The sequence below is a fragment of the Trachemys scripta genome, chromosome 22 (genome assembly GCF_013100865.1).
Source record: "Trachemys scripta elegans isolate TJP31775 chromosome 22, CAS_Tse_1.0, whole genome shotgun sequence".
In the NCBI taxonomy this organism is placed as follows: Eukaryota; Metazoa; Chordata; order Testudines; family Emydidae; genus Trachemys; species Trachemys scripta.
The window spans coordinates 6699699-6716044 of record NC_048319.1 but is presented as its reverse complement, the minus strand read 5'-3'; the positions used below and the strand labels follow the sequence as shown (position 1 = coordinate 6716044).

General features: G+C 48.6%; 1 protein-coding gene across 3 annotated transcripts in view; it reads right to left on the bottom strand.

The window, feature by feature from the left end:
• CELF5 (CUGBP Elav-like family member 5) overlaps window positions 1-16109 on the bottom strand; it is a 57711-nt gene extending 41602 nt beyond the window's left edge. For all 3 annotated transcript variants that reach the window (XM_034755344.1, XM_034755346.1, XM_034755345.1), the window contains exons 1-2: window positions 15800-16109; window positions 4656-4738 (exon numbers count right to left, since the gene is read on the bottom strand). In XM_034755344.1, coding sequence (XP_034611235.1) covers window positions 4656-4738; window positions 15800-16058 — 342 coding nt within the window. In that variant the 5' untranslated portion in view covers window positions 16059-16109. The remainder of the gene's footprint in view (window positions 1-4655; window positions 4739-15799) is intronic.
• Between the last annotated feature and the right edge of the window lie 237 nt (window positions 16110-16346).

Below are 16346 nucleotides of genomic sequence, written 5' to 3'. Positions count from 1 at the left end.
TTTGTTTAAGGTGATCTAGTCTCACCTGGCTAAAGGAGTTTGAAATCATCTCTGGTTGATTTGAGATTTCAAGAGCCTAGGAGGAAAATTGAGAACCTTATACCAAGGGTGACTAGATGTGACTCCATGGCACAGAACTGCAAAAACTGTACAGCAGCGAGAGATGAGACTGGCTTCTAGATAACTACAGAAGGCTCTGGAAACCCATCTTGGTTGGGGTTCCCAAAGCATAAGGGTCTTTGAGATATTGTCAGTTTGGATCTTGGCCATGCCCGGGGACAGTTTTGAACTTTTTCCATGTAGAATGAGCTAAAATCATTCCTGGTGCAATAAAATTGACCTCCAGGGTGTTATACTAGGGTGGAATTTAGGGTGTCACGGTGCATCGTATTTCCAGGGAGCATCTGATACAGCATCACTCTGAAACGGTACCTGTGAAAGGTTCAACTATGGGGATGAAGAACAACATTTTTATGTTGGAAATAACAGAATACTTTGCCCTTGTATAACACTTTTCCTCTAAGGATCTCCAAGCACTTTTCCTTGCAAACCAGGCAAGTATTACTACCCCTCCGCACTACAGTGGCTCCAATCCTTCCTCTCCAACAGTGTTCAGAAAAAGGCAACAGGTACTCAAAAGCCCCTAATCTGCTAGGATCCATACTATCCCCTCTTCTCTTCAAAATCTACACGAGACCACTGAAAGAGCTAGTGAGATGCATGCACTCAGCTACCGACAATATGCCCATGACATTCTACTGTAGATCTCATTCTCAGCTGATGCAAACACCACGACGAACATGGTAGAATGTCGACTGGAAATTAGGGTTAGGGTTAGGTTGGATGGAGACCAGCTGGCTCAAGCAAAGCCCAGCCAAAACCAAAGCGATGCCATTCAGAAAAGCAAAAGAACTGGCCGAGATGTTGAACTGGTCTACACCGAAAACTTAGGTTGACCTAGCTACATTGCTCAGGAGTGTGAAAAATTCACCCACCGGAGAGAATTAAGCTGACCTAAACCCTGGAGTAGACACTGCTAGATTGACAGGAGAACTCTCCCCGCCTCTTGGAGAGGTGGACTAACGACAGCAATGGAAAAACCCCTTCCATGGCTTTAGCAAGTGTCTGCAGCACCGTAGCTGTGCCGCTGTAGCATCTGTACTGGAGACATGGCCCGTTGTCTCCATTTTCCAATGAATACACATCGCCTCCACTCATCAAAGTGGGGTGAAAATCTCGAGGTCCCATTTGACTCCTCACTAAGCTTGGATGACCAGGCAGCACCAGTAGCTAAAAGCTTGCTAGGGATCTCCACCCCTTCTTTCCAGACCAGGATCTGGCCACAGGGATCCACGCACTGGTCACCTCCAGGCTGGATTACTGTGAATCACTGGATCTGAAACGGAATGTGCAGACAATGCACAGGCTCTGGCGGGTACAGAATGTGGCTGCCGGCCTTCTCCACGGCTCCGGCTGCCATGAGGACGTCAGACCCACGCTCCAGGCCCTCCATGCGCTCCCAGTCAGCCCCCGAATCCAGTTTAAGGCTTTGGTTTTAATTTTCAAAGCAATTCATTGATCAAGCCTCGGCTACATTAAAGACTGCATTTTGATCATGAACCACTGCAACAGCTGCACCCCTCTGGGACAACGCAGCCCTCAGAGCTCAGATCAAAGCACGCGAGAGCATTCTCGGTCGAGGGGGATCCGGCTCCGGAATAAACCCCCAGTGGAGACCAGGTGAACCCACAGGCGGACCATCTTTAAGAAATGCTGCAAAACCTTCCTCTTCAACTTGCCACCATACGAATGACACTCACAACACGGGCTTCCCCCCTTCTGTCCAGTAAACCCCAACCAATCACCAAAAAAAAAAAGAAAATCAAAAACCTTACCGCAAGCAGAGTTGTGACCCAAAAGGGAAGGACTGCCCGAGACTCCAGGAAGTCCTCTGTGGACTTTACTATTGGTTTTACATGGAGGCTGCTCGGATATTACAGTGATGGCCAGCAGAATAAACCCCCAGTAGATAGATTTTACATATGGATAAGATCAGATACCACTGGCTGGATTCCCATTTATACCAGGGCTGCCTTACACTGCCAGAGCTGTGCAAAGGGGCTGTAATGTAAATCAGAATAAGGCCCAGAGGGGGTTAAGTGGCTTGACCAAGGGCACAGAGCCAACCAGCAACAGAGCTCGGAATAGAACTCAGGAGTCCTGGTTCCCAGTTCACCACTCTAGCCACACTGCGCTCCAGAGAGCTAGAAGAAAACAAATCAAGGCCATTCCTCTTTGATTCCAACCTTATCACCCTCGCTCAGGCTGAGAAATCCACAGATTAATACTCGTGATCCTTAACGGTCAAGAACAGTCATTGGTCTCTGTGTTGAGAGAGCCAATCAGGAGGCCAATTTGTGCCAGCTGTGGTGGTGGCTTTTGAGACGTGGACAGCTGTCCGCAAGGAAGTGGACTGAAACCAACTAAATGCGTTTCAGGCAGGCTACCAAACAGCCACCTGGCAACAACAAAATTCAACCACAACATGGGCTATATTAGAACCCTGGACCAGGAGGTGAAAGGTTCCATATTCTGTCCTGGGCCACCGCTCCCTTTTCATTCTGAACCTGAAGCCCTCTGATTCTGGATTTTGGCTAAGGTTAGAGGAACCCTGCACTGAGGCCAGTTCATCCCAACGTTAACCCTGAAGCCCAATGATGACATAGTAATTGTTAACCATTTTGATACTGATCAGTTTAGGGACAGCCAGCAAGTGTGCATTTCCCACAATCCCCAGCAGCTACCTATGCCCCCCGAGTGCCAAAAGCCCGACATGGCATCTCGATGTGAGGCTAACAACCTTCAGCTTCTCTGACAAAGCAGTTTTGCATTGTCAATTCAAAAATAAAATCTGCAGTTCTGTCAAAACCTGGGGATAGTATAAAATAACTTGCACTTACTCTCACACTAAGCAACGCAGGGGCTATCGCTCGTCCTGTTCTTTTTAGATTTAATTCACTAGGAATCTCCATTTTGAATGTAAAGGAAGCTGAAGCAGAATCCAGAGGTCTTGCTGCTAAATCTAGGCCCAGACTACCACGGAAGACACCGAGCCTTACTTATACTGTCTGTGGTGTTTGCTCTGCAACTACTCTACTGATGAAGTTCTTGTCCACCGTGTGTTGAGTTACAGCACTAAACCATGACCTGTATAATTTCTGTACTGGTATAATGCTTCCTCCCTCTCTAGATCCCATGCTGGTCTAACGCTTGTGGAAAGTTATTATGCCTTATCCTGAATGCTAACTTATCCCCCGAAGAAAATGAAATCAAATAATATTTAAGAATGTATTTCTCTTCGGCTCTCATCTGTGCCCTAAAATAACCTGGAACACCCACAGCCAATAACAGCAATGACAGCTTCCAAAAAAGACTCCATTAAGCTGTAATTAAGCCATGTGAGCTTTCCTGCCTATTGCAAACACAGATCCATGCAGAAAGCGAACAGTAAAAACTACGGGTGGCTCTAGGGGCTGGGAGAGGTGAGGGAAGCTTTCTCGTCCTGCAGGAGTTAAAGGGGAAATGTTATGGTTAAGAATTTCTAACCCCTCTCCAGAGATCCCTGGTTTACATTAATTATCCTGCTGCCTTAAGCGCTCAGGGTCTCCGATGAGCTTCTGTCTATAAGTACCCGAGTCCTCCGCCTACTCACCTACAAAGGAATCTTTTCAGTGCACTTGTTCAAACCCCAGAGCAGGGAGAAAACAAGCCCAGCCTAACCAGGGTTCTTCTACCATCAGAAAATGGGGATGGCAAAAATAAAAAAAAAAAGACAGTAGCATCGCCTTGCAACAGAGAGGGGCAATCTGTGCATGAATATGGGTGAGCTGAGGGCTGATCCCCCCACACCTTAGAGTGTATCCATGTTAAACAATCCCTCTGGTCTCTCCACAGAGGTTTCATACTGACCATAGACAGCAGAAAGGGCACAGGGTATGGAGGGCTACCTCCAGGCGTCCAGAATTCCCAGTCTCACCCGTTCAGTGGATTTCTCTTCTGAACGACGGGATGGGTCTGTGTATAAGCAGGGACATTTTTCCTCCACTGTCTAGTCAGCCTCGGTAATTGAGCTCAACGTCACGTCAGGCTCTACACCACGGCCCTGAACAACCGGGCCAGTCGCTCCGGCAGAGGAAACGTGCGAGGAGCTGTAGCTGATGTGCAAAGGAGCCTTGGGGAATCTGGGAAAAGGTTCCAACATCACATGCCGTATCTCATTTCCTGCCCCACCTGACTCCTCCTCACAGGCTGCCCATCTAAAGAAAGTACCAGCTTCCTGTGCCACATCTTCCACCCTGTAACATGACCGTTTCCTGGTGATGTGGGTAAGCAGCATTAGACCCCGTTTTACAGGTGGGGAAACTGAGGCACAGAGGAGCGAAGCGACTTGCTTGAGGTCATACAATAAGCCTCTAGTAGGGTCAGGAATCCAACCCAGGGGGTTTGCCTGCCAGCTCCCTGTTGTAACCACCAGACCAAGCTCCTCTTTGAGAGAGAGAGAGAAAAAGGAATCAAAGCCAATGCTCCCTCCAGTTCGCGGCCCAGCTCAAGCCAAGAAACCCACAGACCATAATTCATCAACCACCGGGACTTACCCCTGGCAAAGTCTTCTGTTCGTGTAGCGCGGTCTGGGCTTTGATGGCTGAATCTCTGGCACAGTATGTGAGAAACGCACAACCTGCGGTGGAGACAGCAAATGCCAAATTAGACACACCATTGCCTCCATGTAACAACATAAAATCCCCCCAACCCCCACCGCCCAAATATCCACGATAACAACACGTTCCATGGGTTCATGGGCTATGTGCCTTGCCGTCCCCACACCCAGCACACAGACCCCTGCTCTAACCTTCCTGTGCTGAGTTCAGAGAGGAGGAGTCAAGCCTGCAGGCAGCCCTGGTAGGCCCAAGTTTTTATCTAACATCTTTATTAAGTACCTGCAAGAAGGGGCGAAGACTTGTTAATTAAAGGTGCAGATGTTACTAAATCGGGAGGTGTCGTAAAACACCAGGAACGAAACTAGATAAAGAATATAAAGGGGTATAGTGGCCCGGGCCAGATTTGTCAAGGTATTTAGGCACGCACGGCTGCACTCAGTTTTGCAACGCCTAACCGACTTAGGAACTCAAGTCTCATTTTTCAAAGGGATTTGGCTAAATCCCCTTTTGAAAATGAGACGTAGGCTCCTAAATCTGTTCAGCGTGCCTAAAGACCTTGAAAAATCGGGGCCTTCATCCAAAGCCCATTGGAGTCAAGGGAAAGGCTCTGTGGGCTTTGAATCAGATGGGTTAGCATCGCGGGCAGGAGAAATGCAAGCTGACACAGCCAGTGGAAGAAATAACCTGAAACACAGATATTCAATGGGAGGGTGAGGCTTGGATCAGCAATTCCAAAAAATACCTAAGGGGTCAGAGCAGGCAGCATGCCATGGTGTATGGGAGTGGAATGCGATTTTAGGCTGTCTATGCAGAAGTATCTTGTCCTGGAGCAGGAAGAGAATATACGGCAGCAGTGAGACGATGTAGCAAGAGCAGTCCTGGCTTGCCGTCCCATACACACATACACATGCACGGACGGAAATTCAGAGAGAAGCCAGCACGACAAGTATTGCAGGGACTGATTTATGAAGAAAGATTAAAAGGGCCAAATCAGGATCAGAGTCGGCAGGCCTTACTCCAGATTCGACCCAGCATCTTTGGCTAAAATCATGACAAAGGGGGAGAGAGGCGAGCCACCTACACTTATGAAAAAGGTGTCACGCCCATGGAGAGAGAGAGGGATTGTTTTAGGGTGCTCTGAGGTGGCCATGCTAAGAAAAACGGGATGAAGCTGAGCAATGAAAGAATTTGGCTGGTTATCAAGAAACGTTTCCTATCAGAGAGATTTATTAGACTGTGGAATAATCTCCCCAGGGAAGAGCTGGAAGCCCCATCACTTGAGTCATTTCAGACAAAGCTGGGCAAAGCACTGAAGAATAGACTCCAATACAGGAATGCATATGCCCCCCCCCCTCCCAGTCCCATTGGTATTTAATTACAGGGCAAATTTTGTCCTGTACGAAGGCAGAATTCATCCCTGTGTTAGTTAGGGCTCTCAGATTGCTACAAAATGTCTTCAGGGTTAACCCGCAGTGCCAATCCGTGTCACAGATCTCCACTCACATGGCTTTGGCCCAGATAAGAGGCCTGATCTTGCAATCCAATCTCAACAAGCTTCTATACACCCCAACATTGAATCGATTTTCCCACGCTTTGCCCAGCCTAGTTTGAAATGATTCAAACTCAGGTGAGTAAGGGCTGCAGGACTGTCTATATTCTGGCAGCCACCCCAGAGTCCCACATTGACTCATATGATTTTTCTACCATGCTGAAGCAAACTTTGCAGAACAATCACCACTCTTGAGTGTCCTTATCCCACATATGGCAACAAGATTAAGCTGCCCTCCTTACATTCTGCATCCAATAAATTGCCTCTGCTAAACAAATTATACCTGGCTCTGTAGCTCTTGCTAGAAAAACACCACATGAATATTAAACATATCCGACAGGTAATTAAGTCTCCTTGCCCAGCCTTCGAATTGAGGATGCATCGTGCCAGGCTCGGTCTCAAGATTAGCAACTAATTTAACTAAGGAACACGGGACTGGGAAAAACACACACACACTCGCTTCCTATGCCAAATGCAGTATCTGGCGGGATCCTTCGTGAAAACACAGGCTGACAAGTATCCCAAGGTTTTTGAATCCACCCATTCCTCTGACAGCTGTAATGTGGACCAAAGGTGAAATACTCAAAAGTGCCTAAGTGACTTAGGCATTAAGTCCCATTTTTAAAAGTAACTTAGACACTTGGGAGCCTAAGTCCTACATATGTAGGCTCCTAAGCACCTAAGTCACATGGACTGAGGTTGCTAAAGTGATTTTAGAATCTTTTGAAAATCCCCCCCCAAGTTTACGGGGCAGGGCCTGTTCAACCTGCATGTTCGAAGAGAGCCTGCGTCCGCTTGTGTCTGTGTATTGTGTATTATAATTATCTGTATTGCTGTACCAACCAGTGGCCCCAACTGAGTTTGGGTTCCCATTGAGCAGGTGCTCTACACACCTCTAGTGAGGAGATTATCCCTTCCTCTAAGTGTTTACAATCTAGCAAGACAAGACAAAGGGGGGGAGGGGAACCAGTGGGAAAGTGACTTGCCCAAGGTCACCCAGCAGATCAGTGGCAGGGTTGGGAACTGACCCTAGCTCTCCTGACTCCCAGTTCAGTGCCCCTACCCCCATCGGCCGACTGGGAGGCTCTGGAGACGGAGGCAGAGCAAGAATTATGGAAAGTGCCAGCAGCTGTAGACCTAGATTTTCCAAGTGCATTTTAAAGGCCTAACTCCTGATCCCAGTGAAGTCAATGGGGAACTAGCTACCAGGAGATGAGGATTTGGGCCAAGATGCCCATTTTAGCAGGGCTAATGCACAGAATTCCACGCGCAAAGCCACAAAGTTATTTCTAGGGGCAGCTAAAATATGGGATTTGCAAAGCCCAGTTGCACAAGACCTAATCCTGAGAAGTGCCGAGCACCCACAACTCCCATTGACTTCAGACTTGGGTTCTTCCATCTTCCATATTGCACATGCAACCTGCAGCCGGATATTTATTCTAGCTTATATATTTCAGGTATCTGTGTGTGGATTTAGCACCAGTGATAGGTACCTGGAGACTGAAGCCCGCTTTCTCCACAGACTGGGTCCAGTATGGGCAGGGACCACGTGAGTCTTCCACAAACTAGCCAATCACGATGCCCCAACCCCAAGCTAGAGGTGCCTTGGGGAAAAGGCAGTACAATCGCTGTGGCCCAACTTCTGTGCTGGTTTTTGCAACGTGGGTATTGGTTCAGTGAGACCTGGACTGAGATCAAACTCATTTCACAGAAACCACCAAACAGCAATCGTACGGTGCGTAGCAATTTCCAGTAGCCGCCAGCCTGGGTTGGATTTGAACTCCCAACCAAGCGGCGAAAGACTCAACAGTCTGCTGCCAACAACCTGAGCAATCCTCGTCCAACAATTTCATGGACACACTTGTGCATCTGCAACTGCGTGCTGGCCAACACCCAATCTGGTTATGAACATATATGCCCCCTTCTACTCACGTGGCGGGGCGAATAGCATTGACCTTCTTCCTCCTCTTCCTTCACACTATAGCCCTATTAGCTAGATCCATAGATCTGAAACTGCTTTACCAAAGGACAGCCAGTATCATTATTTACAGAGGGGGAAACCGAGGCACCAAGCAGGGAAGTGATTTGGCCAAGCTCATCAATGGATGTGGTATAGAACCCAGGTTTTCTGCATCCATGTCTAGTGCTCTCTCTCCTGGACAGCACTGCCTTCAAAGCTAACTGGGAACTTTCTAAGCAAAACACTTTGTTTTAATTAGCGCTGAAATTAACCTCTTGTTATACTTAAAATGTCTATTGCTCTGAAACATTTTCATAGAGTCATAGATTCCTAAGATCATCTAGTCTGACCTCCCTGAGAACTTCCCCAAAAGGATTCCTACAGCAGATCTTTTACAAAAACATCCCATCTTAACTGAAAAATTGCCCGTGTTGGAGAGTCCACCATGACTCTGGGTAAACTGTTCCAATGGTTAATGACCTTCACTGTTAACATTTTAACGTACCTGTCACAGCAGTATGGAGGTGTTGGCTAGACTATCGCCATGCATTCTTCCCCCGCCTCCTCTAATTCCGAATAGACATTAGATTTTGTTGCTTGCCTCTTAAAGTCCCCATTTCGCCGAACCAGTATTAAAAAGCCTTTCCCCCTCTACCTCTATTTGTAGGGTAAAATGCCAGCTGTTCATCTCTTCCTCCACCACCCATGAAACACAGGAGTTCACTGGAATGTATATAGGCAGATTTGGCCGCCTTTTTGTATTTATTTGAACTGCAACATATAGATCAGTCTCTCTCCAAAAAAATAAGCTCTCTGTTATCTGAATAAGTATATGTGAGCGGATCAGATGCAGATAAGGGGTTTCTGTTATAACTGTGTGTTGGATGGTGCAAATCACATTGTTGGACAACGTTTCTCTGCAGTGATGACTTAATTTGCTTCCTTCCCGGTCCCTCCTGGCCACACACACCTTGACCCCCCCCCATGCACTTTGTCCCAATTGATTGCAAGTTATTACAGTTGGCTTTTTAACTAGAGGTGGGACTGCACCAACCCTTTCCCCCCTCTCATCTCTAGACAGAACCAGCCCCCAGACTCTGGCTAAGTTCAGAACCTACATCAGGATCTGCAGCCCAAACTTTGCCGGCTCAGGCCCGGTGCCTAGTTTTAACTTAGGATAAAGGAGATTTTAAAAAGCAGCAATGAAAACATTTTCTAAACATGTTTGCAATCCAATCAGCCCCTTGGTAAATTGATTTGTAGGAAATGGCAAGTGAGGTACTGCAAGCAGAGGATTGAAGGTACTGAGGTCACTGGAGTTTTGCCAAGGGCTTCAGTGGGAGCAGGATTAAGCCCAGATACCAAGGTGAGAGGCCCTTTGTACATGTGCATTATAATACTAAATGGTGAATGTTCCTACACAGATGGTCACTTCCCTCCAAGGCTGCCCACTTATTGCTGCTTCCTACTTACAGCGGGAACAGATTTGGGGCCGCCTGTTGAAACCATTGAAGTGCTCTTGTGCTCCAAACTGGGGGGGCGCCATTGCCTTTTGGGGGGCACTAACTCAGCAGCATCCTTTTGAAAAGGCTCTTCCTAGCATACCTACCATCCACTCCCGGGGCCCCTAGTAGTCCCTGATCATTTCGCCCCAACACGTGGAGGCAGAATTCACTGCTGAGGTTCAGGGTCTTACTCTACTTCAGTTGCACCTACGTCCTGGTCAGGAACGCTGAGGGGGATCTTGCCAGGATGTTATATTCCTTGCTGCCCTTGTTAGGGAAACGAGACTCGCCCCTTGTCCCTAGAGAGACATTGCCGATTGCAAACTGATTCCTGAGCTACAGCCCCCAATGCCATCCCCAGTAAAACTCCAGCTGCACTGTATCCTTCGGTCTGGACGCAGAGTTCGGGAGAGCCTGCGGAACGTAACAAAGCCGTAGGAAAACAGACATCTGGAGCAGGGAAGTTCCTCTCCCCAGTCAGGGATCCCATTTTCCTTGTGGAAGGCAGGTGTCTCTGGTTCCTAAAGTACTGGTGCCACAAGTACTCCTGTTCTTTTTTCTGGTTCCTAAAACTTCAGTCTGAGATGACCACCTTGGATTTGAGGAGGGACCCACTCAAAACCAGAGTCGTAGGCGATGTGAGAAGAGGTATCAGCAGGGGTGAGTCTAAGACTAACCCAATTGACATTAGGTTTTCTCAGGTAACATTTCTCACTATTGCTAAAGCCAGTACACCCCACCACCACCACCACCAGGGGTAGGGCTCACGCGGCTGAAGGTGGTTTTAACAGCGTGTCAGCTAACCGTGCTCAGACGGGGGCTGCAGGATGTGGTGCTAAAAATGCTGCTGGCCATGGAAGCCTTTGCTATACGTGGTTTCTACGCTTTTCTCCCATTCTGCTACCACTCGCTGAAACACTGGAGAATCTGCCAGTACGTGGCCTCACGTAGACTAGTGGGAAAAGAGACATTACACGGCCTTAGACTCACCTGTGAATTTGATCTGGAGATGGTATAGGTAAGCCTCTGATTTTCCTAAATTAACCTTCGAACCAGACAGCTTGACCTAACCCCTTCCACTATTTGGATCAGGGCTAGCTTGTGGGTGTAATAAATAGAACAGCACTTCATGTGTGGAGTATGGCACTCTCTGTATTTGCCCTTAGCACCACCCACCAGTGGCTCAAATACCCAGAGCAAGAGAGGAGTGGAGAGACCAAGAAACCCTGCCCCTAGGATGCAGGAACTACTCTGTGGTCCTGCCGCCAGTTATTATGGAAGCCCTGGGAAGAGAATCCAGCAACGCTTCCCGTTCCCGCCCCCGCTAGCCAAATGATCTCAGAGCATCCAACAGGAAATCCCAGGCCAGGCTATCAGCCCCCACTGAGATGATCAGAGATGGCTCATCACTGTGTGGCACTAACGCTGAAATGTGAAGGAGTCCACCAGATGCTACTATAGGAGTGCTTATTAATAAGGATATTGGACTCGGTTGCCCTGCAGCACCCACTGTCTAAGATCCTCGAAGCACGTTACAAACGTGAGTTAGTTAAACCTCACAACAAGATAAGGGGAGAAAACGTCATCAGGCCCTGAAACGCAACAGCTGTTGAACAGCCTGTGGCAATACACAGAAGTTTGGGGCAGCAAGTGAAGAATGTGGAATAGGACTGAAACAGCAAGGTGGGGGCTACGCAGGCAGACCATTCGAACGTGGCCAGCACCGAGAGGTTAACTGCCTTACGTTTATAAAGCATGGCATGGGATCTTTAATGATGACAAGCAGTCAGAATCCCAACTGTAGACAGAGGTTTAGTACGGATAGCGGGGAGAGCAGCCCAGACTGTGTGACACCATCAACACTTCCTGTAGCGCCGAGGTCTTCCAGGGACGTCGGCATCCCAACACGATCTAACCTTGTCTAGCTTGCGAGATCTGTCTGGATCACAGCAAAGGGTGACTGGCTCCTCCCGCACTGGCTACTGGAATGACGATCCCCGGCTACATCCTAACGGCTACCGCTGTCACCGATAGCCTAATGCCTGTATTAATAAAGGCTAATGGCATGTGTGAGACTCATGTCTCCAGATCTTTGGTTTGCTCAAGGAAAGGGAGTATTCAGGCCTCCATTGCTGCATAATCAATCCCACTGATTTCTTTAACGGTCTTAAGCATGTCAACCTGGCATAAGGGGTCAGGTTTATAGAGCAGCCCACTCCTACCAGCACATGGAACATGAGCTGAAAACACAGCGGTGGAAGGGTGTTGCTGCATCCTCTGCCCATGGCCAAACCATGGCACTCTCTGCCTATTCACACACCCAGGTTTAGACTGTTCCTCTGCCATTTGCTCCCTGGGGTCCGGTTCGGTATCTCATGCTTCACAGCCTCTCTCCTTCCCCTCTCATAGACTCCGTCATGAAATCCACCCAGGAAAGCACGCAGCAGATGCTCTCACAGAAACCTCCGTGAGCCCAGTTCTGGAATTTAAGGCCAAAGATTTTCATCGGACTCCCCCTCCTCGTCCACCTCCCCCAGTGTAGGTGAAAACACTTCCCTGCTCTTCCCATGGAAATAGCAGCTCGATGACAAATATTGCCATTAATATGCAAATATATCTGCCATCATTAACATAAATAGAAAAACTGCATCATGAATAATATCAGGGGGAACTGGAGCAATATCAACTACCGAATAGGTTGCTGAGGCATTAATATTCAGCCACTAATATGAATATATAACCATTTCATAATAGCATTGACTTTAAGGCACTAATTCTTATACAGGAATGAAGGGTCCTCCGAGAGCAGTGAATTTGTCAGTTCTCAACAGTAAAGGAAGGTGAGGAGAGCGCTGAATGTGAAAGGTAAGGTGCCCTGCTGCTCTAAGGATGGGTGATGGCCCAGGCCTTCCACTGATTGTGAGCTAGGAAACTTTGGGCACCTAGCCTCCAGCCCCTACCTTTCTTTGCAGCTGCAGGTGCCTGCTGGACCCAAGCCTATGAGATCCTGACTGTCCTCAATTCCCACTGAAGTTGATGCCGGTGGAGGTTCAGCAATTTGAGGGATGAGCCCTGTTATTATTTGGGGAGGTGAATGACCCAACTTAAGCCACGGGAAGTCCACTCACCTTCCACGCCTATGGCGACCTTATAAGCGAGTGTATCAATAATAACAGAAAAACGAGTAACGGTGAAACCTGATACAAGGAAATCAACCCAAACTTTCTATTTGTATAAAACAGGGAAGGAGGAAGAACCCAGAAGCCCTGGAAACAACCACAGTGATAACCTGAACTTTCAAATGTCTTTCCCTGGAAAGAAGCATCGAGAGCTAGACAACATCCCAGCAACGCCTGCATCCTCTCAAAAATGTCAAAGCCAGAGGGATTTTGGGGGGGGGGGGGCCTACTCGAATCCTGCGTTTAGCAGCAAGTTAATGTCACAAGGATTTGGCTAATACCAACGCTGCCCCCTCTAATTTCCATATCTGAGCGGCAGATCCCTGGAATCTGCCTTTAGCCTGACCTCAGCCTACAAACGCAGCCTATATTTAACATGTCGATTGTAATGAAATGTGCGTTTGCGTTGTGCCCCCACCCCATCCACCTCCTCGCTGTGTTTTAAAGGCGGGTTGCTGTCAGATGGTAACAGGTTTGTTCAGAGACACCCGCGTGCGCGCACACACAGACAGATGACAGTTTTATTCCGAAATCCTGATTGAAGACAGCAACACTCCCTCGGCTAAAGTCAGCCATCGCAGCTCCTATTGGCTTCAATGGGAGATGATTCCCCCTTTACACTGGAGCTGAATTTGGCCCTTTGTTTGGACAGATACTTGTCTTCTGTTAATAACACTTCCTTTTGTCACCCTTTCCTCTGTTGGGCTTGCAACAATCAGATGTCCCTGGAGGAATGTTGGCACTTGCAGCTATAGGGTGTTTTGCTTTTCAGAGCTACACCCTAAACTCAAAACCAGCTGCATCAGAACCGATCTGGACTCCCCTTCCCTCCAATGAAAACCCCCATATCATGACACCACAAATCATTTTAGGGCATACATGGCCAGGCCGATTGCTGACAGCTTTAAAGGTATTTACTGCATGTTTTCTGCCGTTTAGCTTTAAACCTATCAAGCAATGGGGCTTCCACAACCTGTGTCAGGTCTTTCAACAAACAGGTTCTTTGATTTCTCTACCATCCCTTTAGTGGTGGTGATGATCAGAGTATTCTAAACTTGGAAACATCTACGCAGGGCCAGGCTTAGGGTGGACATGGATTCAAGCCACAGACCTGATACTCTGAAAACAACAAGCTTTTAAAACATCCGATTTAAAAAATAATAATAATTACAGCCTAAACATGCTTTCCAAAACTTGTTGGCATCCTAAAGCTTCTAGGATAATCAGAAGCTCAGGATGGCCTTTCATCCACTCTAGATACTGCTGTGAAGAATAGATTTGCAGTTTATAATCTTTGTTGTGCAGATTTTAAAAACTGCAGCATTATAGCCTGGTAGGAGGTTCAGTACCATAGTCCAGGGACTGCTGGTCTTCCACTTCGGAGACCGGCTTCCACATCTGCTCCAGGCCTTAATTGCAATGAGTTTTTGTGATCTCAGCCTAGTCTGTCCTGTACATCTGTCCACATAAAAAAACCCAGCCACGCAATTTGTCATGACTGCTTGTCACCAGGCCCAACAGCAAAATACAGAGGTGCTGCAAATCAGGACTGAAGGGACTGGCACAGCTATAAAGAGGGTGGGGGGTTAGGAGAGCAGAGGATGCTGCAGGTTAGAACCAAGGGGCGTTGGATTATTTATGTGACACAGCTTTCCTTGCTACCCTCAGTCAGGGGGTTTGGCAGGCTGGGCTGAGGTGGATTGGCAGAACAGGGGGGACAAGGGGAACCCTGGGTACCTTCCCACACAACCATCGCTTGGCTGTCCCCAGCACTATCATTCCTTCACTCCAATTCCATTCCCACAAATCTGGAAAGGGGAAGTGGGGTGGCAATCCAACTTCTCCATTTACCCTATTGTAAAAAGATGACTGTGTATATCATTCATGTGCACTGAAATATCATTGTCTAGGAGAGCCCCACACATGAGCAACCAGAAGGCTATAATCGCAGACATAAGTTTCACAATAAACAGTTTTACTGGTATATATTGAATGTACTCAAACAAAATTCCCATTATACGCATGGTGCTGTACAGTAAATGTCTATAACCGTCTATGTATAAAGAGAGTCATTTTTAGCACTATATAAATATCACCTAGCTAGATAACGCGATTTCAAAGCTATAACGTGGCAGCTGTTTTCTATAAGTCTTAAGATTTCAAGGGGTCTTCCACACACCCTCCTCCTTCTTCTTGTTATACTACTATATTCTACAGTAATGGACCAAAAAAACTACAGCTCACAGAAATGTTACTGCAGCATCTTGGATCAATAATCTTGGGGGGGGGGATTGGAATGAGGTTCATCTATGAAATCATCCAATGGTTCACCCTAAATTAACTTGAGTATACAGGGGGGAGGGGATATTCCCCTTCTTTTGGAGGAGATCTTTGGCCAGAATAGGACCTGGGAAAAGGAGCGAGATCAACAAGGAAAGGCATCGGGCCCAGAAGGCATTGGCAGAAGTATTAACGATATGTCACCGATTTCCCCAGACCCAGGCACAACCCCATTTCTTTGTGGCTCCAAGCCTGGCTCGAGCAGAGAGAGAGAGAGTCTGATAGTCTTAGCCTGGCAGCAAGAGGAGGGTCGAAGCCACCAGGGCCCCTTTGTGAACATTACAAATGTAATTCTGTTAGGGAGGATTAAAAGTTCCCAGGCAGCTCCTGTCAAAAGCCCAAATGAATGAAAGGAAGGGGCTGAAATCTGCCAGCGCCCCAGAACGGAGAGGAGGTGGGGAGGAGAAAGGGGCTGGGGAGGCGGGGGGGGGGGGGGGGGCTCTAGGAGTTGGGGGGGCAGAGGCTGGCAGGGAGGAGAAGCTGGAAGGAGGGAGGGTAGAAGGGAGACATGAGGCAGGGAGATGGCTGGAGGAAAGGGGGAGGCTCACCCTTGTGCATGCCGGTGTAGCGGTCCTTGAGCACGGTGAGCTCGTAGATCTTGCCGAACTGCTCGAAGAGGGGCTTGAGGTCCTTCTCCTCCAGGTGGCGGGGGATCTGCCCCACGAACAGCTTGATGGCATCCAGGTCCTTCATGCTGTCCGGCTGCGCGGGGGGGTCCGAGCTGCTGCTGCTGCTGCTCATGGGGGAGGCTCTGGGCTGCAGGAGCTGCGGCTGCCGCCTCGCCTCGCCCTCGGTGAGTCTGGCCATTCCCCGAGCCCGGCGCAGGTTGCAGACGGAAGGAGCGGACGGGGGAGGAAAGCGCTCTCAGCTGGAAAGGGCTCCGCCGCCAGCGGCGGCAGCATCAGGACCACAAAGAGCCGCTCCACAGGGACACCTGCCGGCCGCGGAGCGGAGCTGCAGCCTCGAGGAGGCAGGCACCCGTCCCTGGGGAGGCCATGCCTGCCTGGGGCTGCAAGCCAGGCAGGGACCGTGCCCCGGGGGCTGCCAGTGCTGCTAGCCTGCAAACCCTGCAGAGGGAGGGAGGCAGGGGCCATG